At 39.3% G+C, this 20,611-nt stretch overlaps 1 protein-coding gene across 1 annotated transcript; it reads right to left on the bottom strand.

Moving 5' to 3' along the window:
- Window positions 1-2,579: 2,579 nt before the first annotated feature.
- Window positions 2,580-18,985, bottom strand: LOC135203682 (ATP synthase subunit O, mitochondrial-like; the record flags this gene model as incomplete). The annotated part of the gene is made up of 5 exons (XM_064233580.1): window positions 2,580-2,996; window positions 4,326-4,438; window positions 9,022-9,154; window positions 10,414-10,524; window positions 18,902-18,985. Coding segments are annotated over 5 exons (642 nt in total), but the record flags the coding sequence as incomplete, so codon positions are not given.
- Window positions 18,986-20,611: the final 1,626 nt, after the last annotated feature.

The following is a 20,611-nucleotide window of genomic DNA, read 5'->3' as shown; positions in this document are numbered from 1 at the left end:
TATATGTCACAAGAGCTATCATCTGTATATATTGAATATTCCACCACCACCAACACACACACCTTTCATTTGATATACTAAGTGACGACTTTGATCCCAAACATATGCATTTACCTCATGACAACCAACCCTTCCCTACTGGATGCAGCGAAAAAAATTTTTTTTCGTCTATTAACCCCATTCTTTTACGCCGATTGGACGTATTAAACGTCGAGTCAAAATGTCTCCCGTATGCCGATTGGACGTATCATACGTCGGCTCAAAAAAGTTTTTTTAAAAATTCGCGAAAAAATACTTATAGGCCTACCAGCCGAAAACTTTTGTATCACGCGCCTTGGGGGATGCTGGGAGTTCACGGATCAAGGCGTTGTTTTGTTTACAATCGCTACGCAGGCGCGCAAGCGCGAATTTCTTTCTTAACGCACTAAAAAAGTATCAGTGACACATCTCGGAAATTATTTCGTCACTTTGACATAATTATTGCACCATTTTAAATTATCCTTTACATGAAGTATTATATATGAAAATGTGCGCAATTTCATGCACAATACAACTAAAAAAATACTCATGATTGTAGCTTTTATCAGTTTTGAAATATTTTCATATAAATAACGATAAGTGCAAAAATTTCAACCTTCGGTCAACTTTGACTCTACAGAAATGGTCGAGAAACGCAATTGTAAGCTAAAACTCTTACATTATAGTAATATTCAATCATTTGCCTTCATTTTGCAACAAATTGGACGTCTCTAGCACAATATTTCGATTTATGGTGAATTTATGAAAAAACTTTTTCCTTACGTTCGTGCGATAACTCTTCCGATAAATTTTTTCGTGCGATTGTCCTAATGTTTACACCCTTTTAAATTTGCCGTTACATAAAGTTTTATATATGGAAATGTGCGCAATTTCCTGCACAACACAACAAAAAACAACCCATGGTTGTAGCTTTTATCAGTTTTGAAATATTTTCATATAAATAACGTTAAGTGCAAAAATTTCAACTTTCGGTCAACTTTGACTCTACCGAAATCTTCGAAAAACGCAATTGTAAGCTAAAACTCTTATATTCTAGTAATATTCAATCATTTACCTTCATTTTGCAACGACTTGGAAGTCTCTAGCACAATATTTCGATTTATGGTGAATTTATGAAAAAAAAAAAACATTACGTTCGCGCGGTAACTTCCGAAAAAAATCAGAATTTTTTTGTGCGATTGTCGAAATGTTTGCACCATTTAAAATTAGCTGTTACATAAAGTTTTATATATGAAAATGTGCGTAATTTCATGTAGAATACAACTAAAAATGATTGAAGGTTGTAGCTTTTCTCTTTTTTCGAAATATTTGCATATAAATCACGATAAATAGAAAAAAAACCACGTTCGGTCAAATTTGACTCTACCGAAATAGCTGAAAAACGCAATTGTAAGCTAAAACTCTTACGGCCTAGTAATATTCTGTCATTTTTCTTCATTTTGAAACAAATTTGAAGTCTCTAAAACAATATTGTGATTTATGGTGAATTTTTGAAAAATATATTTACCTTCACTCCGCTCGCCGATTCGCGGCCGCAAGTCTCCGAAATACGTACATGGCATTATCCTAATATTTGCTCCTTTTCATATTAGCCTTTTTATAGAGTTTCATATATCAAAATGTGCGCAAATTCATGAAGAATACAATAAAAAATAACTGAAGGTTGTAGCTTTTTCCATCTTCGAAATATGTCCATATATAAAAAAATATATATATTAAAATTTCGACATTCGGTCAAATTTAACTCGTCCGAAATGGTCGAATCTGCAATTCTAATCTAAAACTCCTTACAGTATCGTAATATTCAATCATTTGTCTTAAATTTGAAACAAATTGGAAGTCTCTAGAATAATCAACATTATTTAAGAATTTACGGGTGAATTTTTTTGAAAATAACATTTTTTTACGTCCGCTCGTTACGAATTCGTACATCATTTTGTGATAATATTTTTCCGGTGTTGCGTTTTTTTATTGTTTTACAATGTATTATATATCAAAATGATCGCAATTTAGTGTACAATACAACGCAAAAAAAAGTAACTGGTTAGCTTTGACCGTTTTCTGCACAGCGTGATTTGAATACAATTATGTATGAATTTTTTTTTTTTTCGCTACCATATATCGCATTATTTACATATGATAATGATATTATTTTTCATTTCTGATGGTTGCATTCTAAACTTCAGGCAATGACAAAAAAAGGAGCCAAAAATGAACTCTTAATCTTCAAAAGTACGCGCGCTGTAATTTTTTGAAAAATTTATTTTTTCCACTTCCGCGCTCACTCCAAACCAGGCCCGGCATACGGGAGAGGTTTTGATTTTTAGGGCTCCGGCGTAAGAGGGTTAACCGATTTTTTTTTTAACAATTTTTTTTTAAATGAAACAGCAACAGACTGACATTTGAACACCTTAACACTGTCCTTACCTATTGGTCATGAGCTCAAGATGATCAGTTCCTTAAGTTGTCATATAACAAACACACTTGATATACCAACCATCCTAAAAATAATATTATTTCATCGGTAAATGACATTCAAATCTATATAAACATTTTATTTTACACAATTATCTCTTTTGTACAACTCCATTGAAATGAATGGTAAGAACCAAAAGTACCGTAATTCGCTGGCTACATCCTTAAACCTTACTACGGTTACTTGGAATGCAAACCAATAAAAAAAAATTACCACATATTACGTGGATAAGGTGAAGACTTGCTTACATATAAATTACTATACATCATCTGTGTATCATTTAAACTGCTTCTTGAAGCAGACCAGTGTACTTCTTGATCTTGGAGGCCATTGACATGTCGATATACTTATCACCAATGGACACAACCATACCCCCAAGAATAGTGGGGTCCACTTTCTGTGTGAGTTGCAAGGACTCTCCCTTCTTCAGGAAAGCTTTGAGAGAGGCCTCCAATTCCTTAAGCATGGCTGCATCAAGGGGCTGTAAAAACAAGGAAATATTCCTGCTGCATTTGACAAAAATAAAGTTGGAAACTTAGGTAAGTAATTCACAAGAACAGCAGCAATGAGGACTGCAGAAAAATCAAATTAAGCATACAGCTTAACTATTATTAAGATATAAGAGATCCAAATTTATACATATCATGCACTCCTGTCTTCATAACCTAAATGATTAAATCTACAATAACCAAACTAAACCTAACATTACTGTTATCATACCAAACTAAAGTTAATACTATTTTCATCGTATTTTCTATCACTCAATATATCCATTAAAATCTTGCAGACCTTTAAACCTATCCTTTAATGCTTTTGGGAGGTAATATGAAACTTGCTTAACAACAATAATTAATTTAAAAATATCAGTACTAAAAGCTGCAAGAGAACCCCCTTCATTCAAGACCTAGACTATTGGGCACAATAACAAATTGAATGACATAAATGTCCTGACGCCACCATAACACACAAATGCCGAGAAAATGTGCTACAGAACTTTAACAAAAACTGAACTAGTATCAAAGTTCTTTTTCATAGAATCCTAAAAACCTGTAGCTAAACAGCATATTCTGACCTTTACTTTATACAGACTTCACAAACACACTGATTATTATGACCTTCATCTTTGAAGTAAATAAAAAAGTATTTTAAACTTTTACAGCTTAATGAGTTCAAAATAATGAGGTAAATATCATCTGCAGTCATGTTTCTCTAAGAAGGAACAATGGAACCCAATTCATGTACCAATTGGATGTGAGAGAATAAACAATACTTGAGAGTATCTGATTCCAAAAGATTTTAGCATTTTGGGGGTAATCAACAAAAACACAGCCAAGAGCAAAGGAATGCTTCAAAGAACTTCAATACCTCGACACTGTACTACAAGAAGCAACTGTATGTGGTAACTAATGTGGGGCAGATTGACAGGAGATAAAACCAACGCTAAAAGAATACATGAACAGGTGTCTGAAATTACTATGATTCATAGAAGTCTAAAAGGGGATATGTATATAATCGTACTGACCAAATGGTGGATAAAATGGCCATGCGAAGTGGGGATATATCATACAGCACTGAGCTAGATTACAATATAAAGTCCTTTTGTTTTCCATAAAAAATTATGGTAATACATTTAACATACACCATCTTCCCCTACTGACACTTTTCAAACTACTGTACATATTTAAAAGCAAACACAACAAGGTAGCCCATATTCTTACATTCGAGTGCTTTTTATTAGACCCCCTTAAAATACATTCTACTCCTAACTACGAAACCTTAAAAAACTCATGTTTAAATATAATTTCTTTACCTTAGCTGTTGTTACTTCACAAATGACTTCACCTCGAACTGCTGCCATAATAATGCCAAAAGCACTGATGATACCTTCAACATTTGTTAGACGTCCATTCTCCGCAAGAGCACCTGGCAACAACACATCATAGAATAAAGAAATATGTTAAGCTATTTGGCAAACTTGAAAGAATCTAGTACAGTGCTGATGGCTACACAAACCTACACGGACAGCAAATCAGTATTGTGCAAAACATAATAAACTGAGGCTGTACACTTGGGCCTTGGTATACATTATCCAGATGGAGGGTATCAGTTTTACAATGTTGAAATATATCAAATATTAACAATGTAATGAAATAATAAAATGTAACGAAAATGGAACTTCATTCTAAATTCACTTGTGGTATGCCATCTGCCTAAACAACAGCATAATCACTACATATGTCCATGTTCCTTCAGCTCTAATACAAACCACTGAGTCAAGTTCTAGTATATACATGACATTAAGAAGTGTTAAAAAAATCAGTTCATTTACTTTTTTTCCCATATAGTATATATAAAAATGGACCCCAAGATGCTAAAGTAATGCTTGTTGGCAGTCCTGCCAAAGTTCTCAATCTTATCAAAAAAGAGAATTATGTACACGGATGAATAAAAACAAAATCTTTTTGCATCAGGGTGATCTAAAATAAATTTGTTTGTTTCAGCTGTGAATAAGCTTAAGAATGTGGAGAAAGCACATATATTTAGAAAACATGTTCAATCTACTCTCCCTCTATTATTTCCTGTTCCTCCCTACAGGTCTTGCTTGTGTTGTTACTCACAAACTGACTTATTTCCAATTAACTGTTCCTTATCCTTCCCCTTACAAGCCACCATCTCAAGCTTTTAGAACATTTATATTGTTAACCACCATTAGCAAACAAATTTCCCAAGCCATTTCCTCACTCATAATATGTACTATAATCTTTTCACCACTATTTGGTCATGACGCTTACTCAAACTTGTAATACCAGATCATAATCAACACTTTCTTTGTTACTGTCAATGTTTGTATTATATCGAGTGGTACAGACCTAAAGTAACCGTTATAATTTTTTCTCTCTCTCTGTTATGCCCACTTAATTCCATTAAATGTGGAGAATCAGGCGTGAATCCATGGGAGCTGATACTAGAGGACAAGGTTCAGGTGACATAGGGGCTACACAAGCTGTAGATGACTCCTGAGTAACATTGGTCTCTCAACCAATCTTGAGTAGTTACTGACAAATGATTTTTCTTAGCCTCTCACTGGGCCAGAGAACATAGGGGTATCTATGCAATGAATAATCTTATTGACATGAAACCATATTCTGGATAGGTTTGGTGTTGTTACGGTCACACTTTATTCCTCATCACCTTATTACATGGTGCCTTTGTTAATTGGCTCCACAATCACTTCTGACAATATTCAATGCCTTATCTCTCACTCACCCTACTTCAGACACTTTTTAACAGACTTTTCTTCAACTGGCTGGCCAGTATGCTTAACCCTTCATAAGCAGGGATCATTAAATGATATTTACTTATAGCATTAAGGTAAATTCCAGGTATCGTCCTCTGACGATCAACATTTTGCACCACACAGTTTCAACGAATTTTGTAGGGAGTGTTTAGATTACTTCCATGGGCAATAAATGACACATGAAAACTTATATGGCAATTATAACAGCTAACTGGTACAGGAGAGAGACTCGGTTTGCCTTGAGATGCCAAAGGCAAATGTTGTCCACCATCCACACTCAAGGATGTCACATATATTTGACAAATATACTCATCTGTTATCGTACTGTGTGAGCTGTAATTATATTTTACAAAATAAAATTTAAAACATTAGAAAAAATATAAATATACTTTGGAAAAGTCTTGGTAAAGATGCCCAGTACAGGGTAGGAAATATTTACCGTATATACTCACATAACACGTGATCTCGCTTATCATGTGACCCCCAAATTTTCACCCTCAAAAAAAAAATTATTTTATCACGTATCTCACATATCATGCAAGTTAAATTTACGAGACCAAAATTTAACAACAGGCTAACCTCTTTTCCTCCTCTTAATCTATTCCATTTTTTAGTTAGGCTAACCCATTTTCCTCCATCTCTTAATCTATCCCATCTTCTAGTTAAGTTTAAAAAAGTAAAAGAGAATGCAAAAAATATCGGTAGTAATAACATACTTGTTTGGTAAATGCATACAGCCAGAAACAAACGATTTGCTGTGAACAACCAACTCGATAAAAACAGCCTTTTTGCTTGCATTTCAACCATTGTACGATAGTAATAAATTACCATAGCTATGTTACAAATGACGTTAATGAGAATAGGACTGATATATTACGTATTACATTACAGATAGTAGTCGACTTACTACCACAATTGGTTACGAAGAACCAGTCATAAATCAATTTGGACGCAAGTCGGTCCATGTTAATTTACCATAAGAATATTATGCTAGCGTAGCCTACACTAGGGTATTCAGTACCATCTTTACATATAGGGTAGCCTAGCCTACACTACACAGCATAATTTATACATATATGGCATACTAATGATTAATTTCAGCTAATTCTCTAGGTTCAATGCACACTGGCTTATGATGATTCAGTACAAAGAGAAATTGAATAACATTTAACAAGTTAGCCTCGCCTATACGATGATGATGATATCAGGGTATACATATATCGTATATATACGAATACAGTAGCCTAGCCTTCAGTATACTGTATATTAAATATATGATATAATTTAGTAATTTATTAACAAAAGCCAATTTTGGGAGTTTCAATGCATTCTGACTGTGACATATCAGTGAGGAGAAAAAAAAGAAGTAAGACGCGAAATGGGAACCAGATTCGGACCGACATTGGCACACCTAATTGAGCGACGTCAGGCTGCTGATGGCTACGTATATTTATGAAATAAATGCACTGTGAATATGCATCTTTTCTGATTCTTTTAAAAATTTATACATTACAGTATCCAATACTATTGTATGTATTCTCATATTATTGCATCATAAAATATTAACAAAGCAGTCAGTGTTTTGGTTTGGAAATCAGCTGATTTAACTCATTTCGGAGCGAATTGCCTTTCTTCTAGTTAGCGTGAAATATCTAGATATACTCTACTTATATGAGACAAGGTAATTTGTCTCATACGATGTGTTTTTAAGTCAAAATATAAATTTAATACGTCTCGTGAACTTAAGTATTTTTTTCATTAACAGATTGCATTGTGGGCATGTTTATTGTGTAAAAATATTACGTGATTCCCTTCGCTATTTTCACTTTATTTCATTGTAGTACAAACTTTACTGTTAAGATACTTATCTTTTATCGGCGTGAAAACAACAATAAAATGTGTTCTATCAAGATCTGAAGTTTTGATTAAAATGATATTGTCATGATACAATAAAGTTTTATACATACTTACCTGGCAGATATATACTTAGCTATAGACTCCGTCGTCCCCGAAAGAAATTAGAATTTCGCGGTACACGCTACAGGTAGGTCAGGTGATCTAAAGCCCCTGCCGCTGGGTGGCAGGAATAGGAACCATCCCATTTTCTAAGACAGATTTTCTCTTCCACCTGTCTCCTGAGGGGAGGCTGGGTGGGCCATTTAATAGTATATATCTGCCAGGTAAGTATGTATAAAACTTTATTGTATCATGACAATATCATTTTTATACATTCAACTTCCCTGGCAGATATATACTTAGCTGATTGGCGATCATTCAGTACTCGTAGGAGCTGAATGTAAAGAAACGATTGGAAGGTTTTTTTGTTTGTTTGTGTATTATAGTTAATGATTATTTAATAATTATTTGAAATGAGTACATACTGATTATTTATACATTTTATTGGCATATTCTAAGCTTTTAGCTTCTTAGGTTTAGATGTCAGAATCATAGACTAGGCTACAGTAGCAACTGCTAACATAGGCTAGGCTTATTGCTAAGGGACATATGCTAAAGTCCTAATATATGCAGTAAAAATGGGGTTGAACATTACATGCAGTTGAATATTACTCAAGTAGTATGTACAATATTTTGCCTTTTTGGAGTCATATTTCTTCCGTCGGATCAGCGTCGTAACTCCAGAACATGTGTTGTAGGCCTGGAAATATAATTTACTGGGGTGTTTTTAAGGGCTTGGAACGGATTACGTATTTTACATGTAAAATGCGGTTCAAGATACGAAAAGCTCATGATACGAAGGCCGCCTCGGAATGGATTAATTTCGTATCTCGAAGTACCACTGTAATAATATTGGATGCAGTGAAGTAAAACAAAACTTTCTAAAATACCCATGGAAAAGATGCATATCTATTATGTTTGTATTTCATCATATGATACTAATATATGATTATTACATACTCAAATTTTATATCTCATGTAAGATGTGACCCCCTTAAAATTAGCTCCAAAATTAGGGATTCAAAAGTTGCATGATACGCGAGTATATACGGTACTTTCAACTTCGCGTGGAAGGTCGAGAAAATTCTTTTATGGGACATCTCCTTAACAGACTCCCTAACTACTATGAGAGAGAGAGAGAGAGAAGAGAATGAGAAGGAGGGAGAGAGAGAAAGAGAGAGAGAGAGAGAGACGAGAGAGAGAGAGAGAGAGAGAGAGAGAGAGAGAGAGAGAGAGAGAGAGAGAGACTCACCGAAAAGGTTGACTGTAAGTGGACTGGCCTTCTTCTTGGCAAGAACTGATTCAACGGCCTGCTTTTTCAAATCTTTGCTGAGGAGTGGATTTAACAAAAATTCCTTCAGCTGGCCATCTGTCTTCAAGAGGGCCTGAAATAAAGAGTTTCCATGTCATCAAAACACTCAAATTCATTACAGTACAGTATTACCAAGGAGCAATGGTCCAACTCTTGCATTAAAAGATCACTTTGATTTACTCTTATTCAATTTCAATAGAAAATCCCCTATGCAATCTAAACTCTTGAAAGGGGAGAGGGGGGAATGTCAAACCTTGTTATATTATCCACTACTACTAGGTGACAAAAACATTATGTAAAAACTACACTTACTGACGCCAAGTCTTTGGTCTACACTAAATTTATGGCTAAAAAAAATTCCCTCTACATACAGTAATCATTTTATGACAATTATGAACGAATATATACTGTATCATCCAAACTATACATTAACATACTCATCTACATTAGAGGTTCAACTTGAAAGGCCAACAGAAATTATGGGAATATTTGTAAACCGGCCAACCGAAATGATGGGAATCTTTGTATATCAGTCAACTGAAATGATGGGAGTATTTGTAACTTTACCGCTATACTGAATTTTGTTTAAATGCCACATTAAAACCCGTGGCCTTTTGAGTTCTCACCCAGAATGGACAACAGTCCTCCCCACAAGCTTTCCAGGAGCAAAAATAGATACAAAGAGCCCTGCAACTTGTCAATCAGCTTTGACAAGACAATTTCTCTGAAAAAGTCTTGTCTTGAGGGGGAGATCTTGACCCAAGTCACTTTCCAACCTGGAGGATGGAGTCAAAAATGTGGGCAAAATGTTCCAAGCTTATAAGAATGGAGGACAACCCTACAAAGGATGATAAGCCCATGCTCTCCCATCAAAAAGACCTGGCTCAAGGCAGAGCAACAGGCTTCACAGTATGTCCACAATACATACTGATAGTAAAGGTTATCTCAAAATATATGGCTAAAAGAGAAGTGGACAAAAGGGATACCTCTTAATGCATCAACCAGAAGTTCAGTATACCAATCAGCCTGAGGCCAATGACAAGCTACCTGGGTTACCCGATATCTGGGGTACTAAAACTGTAGTTTCTCACCAGCAAACTAGTCATACCTTCATCATACCTTCTTACAGTTCCAACTGGTATAGGTTAGTTGTGACAACAAAACAGTATTTCTATGTAAATGCATTCCAGAACCTTCCTTGAGAAGAAAACTGGCTTTCAACATGGTAATCCAGTTACCTTCATCCACTACAACCTACACAGAACACTAATTTGAAACACTTGGCTTCCCCAAAACTAACTAACAAAGTACTCCAACATGAAATGTACTTACTGAAAGTTCCTTGAAATCTTTGTCGACAGCATCAAGAGAATTCTTCTTCTTGGCAGCAGAGTAGAGTGCTGTAGCATATCGACCTTCAAGACCAAAGACCTGAACTGGTGGCTGAAAATAAACAGGTACTATATAAAATAAACTGCTTTGTAAAATATCCTCTAGAATAAGGACTTTTCTTTTCTCAAAAAATATACTAATGTTACACAGAACTAACATCAACCAAATCATTAAATAATCCAACAAGGTATGTAGAAATTTGATCATAAGCTAGATTGCAGTACAATTTACAAGTTAATACAATTTACCCCAAATCCTGAGACATTCAACTATCATGAATGCTACTCTCAAAGCTTTATGAAAACACAGGTCAGTTTCAGGGCCTTACACATTAGTTAAATCAATAAACTTCCATAGTAAAGAAAAAAGGAATCGTTTGGCCCCACAAAAATTATCCAATTATCCCAAATTCCAGTAAAAATTAATTAAAAGTAAAACTTGACCAGGCAGTGGATGCATTTCATCTACCCTTATCTCCGTTCCTGTTAAGTTATTGTCATCGCTGGACAAGCCACGTAAAACCAGATCATCGATAACCAGGGAATGCCTGTACTCACTGTTCTCACAGCATTATATTTAACTTGGATGGCAGCACCACGCACATCTAAATTGTTTCCAACAATAACTATTTAATTCATTCTTTGCTGTCTCATCTTAGAAATAGCTCTCCCATGTGTTTTAGTCTTAAAGAAATTAACAAAATTATTCATAATATAAAGGTTTTTAATGATCTATACACTAAATCTTTGATAAAAAAAAAAAAAAAAACGGAGCAAATTACTGCAGAACAAATTCCTTACTAGGCCTTCTATAACGAACAAAAAAATTAAATGCACAATGACAACAGAAATTATCACTTTTTGGAAAAATACCAAATTTGTAACTAATTTGTATTTTTCATAACTAACAAACCTGAGGTCTTAACATTAGGATTTACTAGCGCCAAGCTGGAAACCGGTAGAATTCAAAATTACACTTGTGAGATCCAGGGACTAATGGCATCTATACCAGGTCACGGGCATGTATACCCAGAATGCCCACGGCTACCTGTGACCCATCAGTTATATTTCTAACCCAGTTTAGACTGCTAGAGGGGTGGTTCGAGAGGTGGGCCTTTAACTGTTAAGACCTCAGGTTTTGTTAGTTATGAAAAATACAAATTAGTTACAAATTTGGTATTTGTTCATACACGAAACAAACCTTCGGTCTTAACATTAGGATAGACTTACTATTGGAGGGAGGTAAGTCTCTACAACTGACTGGGAGTTTGCCACCTTATCCATTTCCGAATATATAGGGAAATTCTAAGAGAATGGACAATGAACCTAGGACCAAAGATATAAGCGGATCTATTGGTTTCCTCCCACTGGGTGTAGATACCATTCTACTGTTTACTCTTGTCCCTTGCGACTGGATCCACCTTCACCCCTCTTTTCCTTATTATCCAGAGGGGTGTGTTGCTACTGAAAAGTATATCATCAGCTAAGATAGCTTCACAGTATGGCTAACCATCTCACCTGCATCTAGTCCGTTCCAGCACATGACGGTACTCTCCTTCATATTGCCCGTAGTTAAAGGAGTAGGAGAAAGTAGTAAAGAAAAAAGACCAGTCATCCCATTCATTCTACTTTCATACCTTCATCTTAGACTAGATGCAAACTGACCAGCCAGGGGCACTGGATGAACTATATCACTTGTTGGGCCGCCACCACTGGACCCAAGGAAAAGGTGTCCAAGGATCTATGGGCAACATCTTTCAAATAAAATGAGGTGAAAGTTGTTTGGCGCTTCCACACGCCAGCTTTCAGAATTTATCCACAGACATGTTCTTCTTAAATGCCAGGGAAGCACTCACACCCCTGATGTCATGAGCTCTAGCTCCCACCTGGCTATCTGACCCTCTGTCTTCTGCAGTATAAGCATCTCTGATCGTCTCCCTTAGCCAAAATGATATTGTATTCTTGGACACTTCCTTCTTGTTCCGTCCTGTACTTACGAACAACCTCTGGCACCCCGGCCTGAGGTGCCTTGTTCTCTTTAAGTACTCCCTTAGTGCCCTGACGGGGCACAGGAGCATCTCAGCTTTGTCGTTGTCTACAAAGTCTGCTAAGGAAGGTATGGTAAAGGAGTCGAATCTGCCGTCTACTATTGTTGGATTTTGGGTCTTTGCCACGAATTCTGGGACAAACTCACACACCATTGATCTCCAACCTCTCGAGTGCTTTATGAGATATGAGAGGCCATGTAGCTCCCCCACCCTTTTGGTTGAAGCCAGGGCCAATAAGAAGACTGTCTTCAGGGTCAGGCTCCTATCCGTGGACTGCATTAGTGGTTCGTAGGGGGGTTTTGTCAGACTACTCAGTACCTTGGTCAGATCCCAATCTGGGGCTTTTAGCTCCTTTGGTGGCATGACTGTTCAAAGCTCCTCATCAGCATGGCCAACTCCCATGAAGACGATATGTCCACTCCTTTCATTCGTAAGACTGAGGCTAGAGCAGCCCTGTACCCCTTCACTGCAGATACAGACATATGTTTTTCTGTTCTGAGATATATCAGAAAGTCTGCTAACTGCTGAATAGTGGTACCGAGTGGAGACACGTTCCCTCTACGACACCAATCACAGTATGCTGACCCACTTTCCTTGGTATACTGTCGCAGATGATTTTCTGATATTAAACCTGCCATCTGAGTTGCTGCTTTCTGCGCCAAACCCTCGCTCTCGGAGGAGATACTTGACAGTCTCCACCCGTGAAGCGATAGGGACTTCACCGACTGGTGGTACCTCTCCACGTGAGGCTGACACAGAAGGTTGCTCCATGGAGGTAACTCTCTTGGCACATCTACTAGGAGTTCCAGTAGGTCTGGAAACCACACTGCTTTCGGCCATAACGGGGCTACCAGGGTCATCTTGAGGTTCTGAGACCGCATTACCCTGTTCAGAACCTGACGGATTAGACAAAATGGAGGAAATGCGTACACGTCCAGATTGTCCCAGGGGTGTTGTAGCGCATCTTCTGCTACTGCCTCTGCGTCCGGGACTACTGAACAATACACTTCCAACTTTTTGTTGTACCTGGTTGCGAATAGGTCTATGATCGGTCCTTCCCACAACATGAGCATCCTGTCCACTACCTGTTGGTGTAGGGACCACTCCGTTCCCAGAATCTGATCCCTGCGGCTCACTTGTCGGCCACTGATTGTTTCTTTTTCCCAGAATATACCTGGCCTTGATGTCTACCAGGTTCTCTATAGCCCACTGGTGAAGTTGAACTGTCATCACATGTAACTGCCGAGAAACTAGGCCTCCTTGCTTGTTTATATAAGCTACTACTGTGGTGTTGTCTGACATCAATACCACTGAGTGTCCCTTTACTCTCTCCCTGAATTCTTGTAGAGCCAGGAAAGCTGCTTTCAACTCCAGCACGTTTATATGGAGTTCTCTGTCCTTGCAACTCCATTTTTGCTGACACCATCAACTCCTCCATATGGGCTCCCCAGCCTTCTAGTGACGCATCCGAGAACAGCAAGAGGTCTGGGGAGGATTGTTGAAGGGGGACACCCACTGTCAGATTGTCGTCGTCCACCCACCACAGCAAGTCTTTCCTCACTTCTGCCGACAAGGGAAATTTGCTCGTACGGGTGATCTACTGTTGGTGACCAAAACTCCTTCACTCCTGCCCATTGTATGGGACCAAAGGTGGTAGCCCTTCCTTGTTGGGTACTAGCTTCTCCAGGGAGGTTAGGATTCCCAGCACCACCTGCCACTGTCTTGCTGGCTGTGTCTGCTTTCCGAGAAAGGCATTCACCACTTGTTTGCATTTCTCTACTCTTTGGTCTGTCGGGAATACTTTGGCTTGTGTTGTGTCTATCACCATTCCCAGATATTCCAAACGTTGACTTGGATCCAGCTGCGACTTCTGCTGATTCACCACAATACCTAGGCTGTGACAAAGCTGCAGGAGGGCCGCCCTGTCCCTGAGTAATTTCTCCCTGGACTTTGCTATCACCAGCCAATCGTCCAGATATCTTATTAGCCTGATCCCCTGAGCATGCGCCCACGCCGACACGAGGGTGAACACTCTTGTAAAAACTTGAGGAGATCTTGTCAATCCGAAGCACAGGACCTTGAATTCGAAAGCTTTCCCTGCAAGACTGAAGCGGAGAAATTTCCTTGAAGACTGATGGACTGGTATCTGAAAATATGCGTCCTTTAAATCGACTGTCAGCATAAAGTCTCCGATTCTGACTGCTTGTAGAACCGTTTTCGGAGTTTCCATCTTGAAACTGGTTTTTCCTTATAAACAGATTCAGCGTTGACAGGTCTATTACTGTCCTCCACTCCCCGTTGGCTTTGGGTACCAGGAAAATCCTGCTGTAGAAGCCTTTTGTCGGACTGCATACTTGTTGCACAGCTCCTTTTTCCATCATCTTCTTCACTTCGTCCTGCAGAATAGTGGCCTTCTGAGATTTGTGGGCATAAGTGACGTGGGGTAATGGTTGATCTGTCAGGGGCGGGGTTACCTCGAACGGAATCAAATACCCGATCCTGAGAACATCCACCACCCACTGCTCTGCCCCTAGTTCCTGCCACACCTTCCAGTGATTTGCCAGGCAACCCCCCACTGGTGTGGCCGAGTGATGGGAGGCGCCCATCCTATCTTCTTGAGCCTCTCCCTCTTCCCCTATTGCCCCTTCCTCTGTTGTTTCTATTGTGAAAGGGCCGATGAGTTATCCTCTTTGGGGAAGAGGGTCTTGTGACTCTATTAGGGATGCTATGTCTCACTGTCTTCTTTCGAGACATCTGCTGTTGTCTTCCCTCCAAAGGAGTAGTTTGGCTGTTAGAAACGTTTTCCTAACTGCCTGTTGCACCAACCTATCGTTAGTGTCCATCCTTCTTCTATCTATCGCCTCTTCCAGTATGACCTCTGGCAACAGTAGTTGCGATTCCAAGATATCCCCATTCCTCATTGCTAACAGGAATCCAAATCCACATTGCGGCTTAGTCTAGCCAATGCTGCATCTCTCCTCATTAGCAGGATATTTGCCCAAACATTGGCACTTACGTTTGTCAGGTACGCAATCGCCTTGGACCCTGACTGTAGTAATCTAATGAACAATGGTTCATCCACTGCTTTCCTTGTTGCTTCCGAGGATGCAATTTTCGCCACTGCTGTTGACCAAAGGTCTAACCAGGACTCAGCCTGAAAGACAGAAGAAGCTGTTGCTTCTAACGTAGCAGCCTCTTGGTACGTCATCGAAGGGCACTCCATTTTAACCTGATCCAAGGTTAATCCAGGCCTTAACCTTACAACATTAGGGTTCATTTGTCTAGACAGCAAAGGGACCTTCGGTGTCATATAATATTTCCTTTGTTTATCATTGGAGGGGGAATAAATTTAAATGATCTATTAGATCTTAAGGAATTATCCCTCCCTGCAATCTTTGCGTTTACGTGTTGCAAGACCGATTCCGCATGACTCGAACAAGGCAATTCATACGACACCTTGGTATCCCTCTTTAGTCCAAACGCCAGGTCAATTCCAGGAGGAAGCATACTGGCCGGTGTTTCTGTCTTCTCCGAAAGGCTATTGAATTGACGAATCAAATCAATAACACCTCTGCATACGAGGACAGAAACTCTTGGTTTTTCTCCTTCCCGAAGGCTATTGAATTGACGAATCAAATCAATAACCTCTGCATACGGGCCAGAAACTCTTGGTTTTCTCCTTCCTCCGCTCTAGTGTACCACTCTCCGTCACTAGGGATGTTGTCTCGCCTCTATCTTCTGACAGACGGCCCGGAATTCCACGGCCGCCTGCCCCTACGGCCGCGGTCTCTTTGATCTTTGCTGGCCGCTGTTGGCTCGATCCCAGATAGTCAGCAGGGGAACGAGAACGTCTCACTCTTTCTCTGCTCACGGATCTAGAGCGAGAATCTCGTCTAGATCTCCACGATGAAGGCTCCCTTAAGACAGAGGTAAGTTCGTCTCTATTAGCATTGGCATCGTTTTCGAGCGTCGGCGAGCCCGGCCTCGGCCTTCTATCCAGACGGACACTGCCTTCCACAAACGTATCCGCCGAGGTTGCCAACTCTCTATTTTTCGTACTTTTAATAGGAGCCTTATCGTCCTTCGTACGTATTTTGAACGGCCTTACGGGCGAAACTGGGACCTGCATTCCATCCTCTGCTGCACCTTTCGCCGCCAACGTCGATTTTACCAGAGGGTATCGCAGTTTTTGCGATCCGAACTGGCAACTCCGCCTCGGCCGCTAGCTCGCCGGCCGTCACCTCTCCCGCTTGTTCGGACTCTTGCGAACGGCTTCGTCTGCCAACCTTGTGCTTAATAGCCACTGATTTTCCGACCTTCTTGCTGACTTGGAAATGACAGTCTTGGTCCGAAGAAGAGGAAGAATTGATTCTTCTCCTCTTGGCCCGAGGATCCGCCAGGAACTCCCGAATCCTCCTCCAACGCTTGACTGGCGCTCGCCGTGACGTTATCGGACTTAGCGATGACGCCGAACTAGAGGAAGAAGACGAAGAAGGCGAATCACACTTTTTCTTTTTGTCTCTCTTATTCATTCTCTCCTCTATATCCTGTAATTTCTGCATTACAGTTTGCATTGACGGGTCAGAAGGCGTATTAGCGTCTGGGTGCAGCGAAAAAGGCCGAGAATCGGTCTGTGACGTCATCACGCCTGCCATCTCAGAGTGTGACGTATGTTGTGACGTCATCCCTCTCGTAGGGAGAGACTGAGAGGTTTCTGCTGGCAACCGCACGTTTGCTGCCAAACTACCTCCCCACGTTCTGCATCGCTGTAAATACTGAGTGGGATGGTGAAGCCGCGGCATTAATTCCCATAAATTGCAAGCCCGGGGGATGAGGAACATTCAGCGCTGCCGGACCCTGCTGGAACCGTGACGTCATATAATGCGCAAGCAGACCATCCAAGGTTGGTACGCCAGGGTAGGCCATAGCGCTGACCACGTACCATCTAACCTATGCGCTTGAGTAGCAGGAGCCTGGAACAAAGATGGCGGATCTCCCCCCCCCCTACTTGCTGGGAACAAAGGAGTGTGCAAATTATTCATAAAATTACCCAAGGCCCCTCCTGACGTTTCCGATACAGAACGCTAGGAGAAACCGAAGGGGTATGAGACAATTCAAAAGCAGGTGGAGAAAGAAACATATGGAGCAGCCTGGTTTATTACCGATACAAAAGAAGCCGGTAAGGATTGGTCATCCAAAGATGGCGTCACCCCCTTCCTTTTATATTGGCTTTTCCCATAGAACTTCTTCCACTGTTCCACCGACCAACCGCGACAAACAGAACACGGATTAGTACCCGTACATACGTTTTCCCTGCACCTACTACACGTTGGATGAGGATCCGTCGACACCGAAGTTAGGAACCTAGAACATGGAAAGCCACTGACTCCTGGGCATTTCCTTTGTCTCCTCTTCGAAGCGGTAGACGATCCCGATGTTGAGGCAAAATTCTCCATCATACCACGTATACACTCTTACCACACACTGATCACACTTGGAGAAAGAAAAGGAATGAAAAATAAAAAATGAAATGGATAAAGAATGGGCAAACTGAAAAACCGGCTTTAAATGAGATAGACAGTAACACGTCTTATCTTAAAGGCGGTAGGAAAATAACTGATGGGTCACAGGTAGCCGTGGGCATTCTGGGTATACATGCCCGGCCCCGTGACCTGGTTATAAGATGCCAATTAGTCCCTGGATGGATCTCACAAGTGGGTAAGTTTTAATTCTACCGGGTTTCCAGCTTGGCGCTAGTAAATCCTAATGTTAAGACGAAGGTTTGTTTCGTGTATGAACAAAGAACTTTTCCAGATGCAAGTCTACCGTATGTAAGTGTATGGTCTAATAGAGCCTGGATACTTGACTGCCGTTTTTATTTTCATCAAAGCAGCTGCTCTACCTAATACTAATTGGATATGAATAAGAACAAAAATGATACACCTAACCCTTGACTTCTAACTACCAATATTATCATCACACTTTCTTAATCCACATTCACCACAATCAATATACGTACTGTATTGTTTTCAGAGTACACTAAGGCTAATAGTACTGTAATACCTGTGCTAACTGCAATAACTGAAAAAATTGCATAATGACAACAGAAACATCTTATAAATGGAACTTTTTCTAAATAAAAATCTACAGTACATAGGATAAGCGTAAAACAAAACACAGGTATGTGCAGACTGCAGCGTTGCTTTACCCAGAATTGCTGCAATAGTCAACAGCTGGATGTGAAAAAAGACCAAATGTGATACTCAACCTAAACCTTGCCTTTACCAATATACTATAAGGCTACCTTCTTAATCCACATTGATAGCTATCTATCTATATACTGTATTCAAAGAACACAAATACTAATACTACTGTACCTACCTGCACTAGCTGCTTGGTCACAGCAGTAGTGGAGAAGGACCGGGCCTGGAAAAAAGAATTAACAATTAACTTCAGTATTACATATCAAATAATGTTAAATCTAAAAAGGAGCTCTGTACAGATACTGTTAATTTATATTTTTAACTTAACATTGTAAAAAAGGATGTAGGCCTATACCTAGGCTATGATGCAGTTCTAAATAGTTTGGTCAAAAAATTTCATTACACAACAATATCTCTATGAGCTCCTCTTCCTTAGAATTACCAAATACTAATTAATGAGAACCATTGTAAAATAGATTTGAATATAGTACAATTTAGGCCAAATGCCAAGTGCTGGGACCTACAAGGTCATTCAGCACTGAAACGGAAATTGACAGTAGATAAAAAGGATTGCAAGGTGTAACAGGAGGAAAACCTCGCAGTTGCATTTTGAAACAAAAGTTGGGGGGTGGAAAGTCTGATGGAACAAAGAGAATATGAACAGAGGTACAGTAGGAAAAGGATGCAGCTAGGGGCCAAAAGGATGCTTTAAAAGGCCCTAAGTAACGCCTAAAAGTGTAGTACAAGGTGAGGTGTACCAACAGCACTAGGCCCCTACAGGAATCCATCGTAAATAGGCTACAAGGGTAAACGACCAAGTGGCGATATAGCAGCCATCTCCTTGAATCCCCTGTCATAACCGCCCATGAGCATCAGTCAAGAGTCGTGACCCATACAGGCAACACACCGAAACCTCTCCTCTCCTCTCGAAGTAAGTGTTTTCTCCTAAATTATGAAATATAGGCATAATTTCCGATTAAAGAGAGATTAATGAAGGTCTAGCCATGTGCAGTGCTAATTTACCACCATGACACTCATAAACTTTTTACTTAAAACACATTAAATGTGGACAAATGATGCCATCTCGATGTTTGCCGAGTCACTTGAGTAAACAAACTGCCCATTTCCTGTACTAAATCTGCAAAACATTTGCAACCACAGATGCTAGTACAGTTTCCTTACAACAATGGTAAATGATGACATTGTTTGAGATCTAGCTGCAGAGAAATCTAGCTAATTTTCTGGGGTGCCAGTGCACTAGATACCTAGTACCTAATTTTGTATGATTAAAAGTGAAGATTTTTTAATATACTTAGAATGAGAATTTATGAATTTCCATTAGCACTAAAGACATCTTATTCCAATTATAATTTGATCTTTCAAAAGGCATTTCAAAAATCCCATCTGCCATAGCATTCTGTGGCTGTGCCGTCAGAGGCCATGTGATCACCTGGGCCTGCGACACAACAAAGATTAATCGCCATAAGAAATTAAAGGGCCCAGATTTGAATCAACCATAAAATCGTTAATAGTATAGGGAAGTTAGCATTTAGACCCATATAAATTTATTAAGAAAAATTAGTACATGTATTTATATAATATATAAAATAGGAATATGCTGAGTAGTTGGCATTTAATTTTTTGGATAATCAAGTATTTTTTACATACTATTGTATCCTTAAATCCACGGTAGAAAGGTAAGTGAAACAGAGACTTAGAACAAGTAGTATACCATTTCATACTAACTTCATTCATGCTGTACCCATTTTAAAAAGTATTGATATTAACTTAGTATTTAAATATAATATTTTGAGAAATAAACTAATTAAAAATAGCCCTCCAAATTCAAACAATATTGTATACAGTATTCCTTGTAGGGAATATAAGA

Source organism: Macrobrachium nipponense, chromosome 36 (genome assembly GCF_015104395.2).
Source record: "Macrobrachium nipponense isolate FS-2020 chromosome 36, ASM1510439v2, whole genome shotgun sequence".
In the NCBI taxonomy this organism is placed as follows: Eukaryota; Metazoa; Arthropoda; class Malacostraca; order Decapoda; family Palaemonidae; genus Macrobrachium; species Macrobrachium nipponense.
The sequence above is the reverse complement of the archived record's forward strand: the minus strand, read 5'-3'. Positions and strand labels throughout refer to the sequence as shown.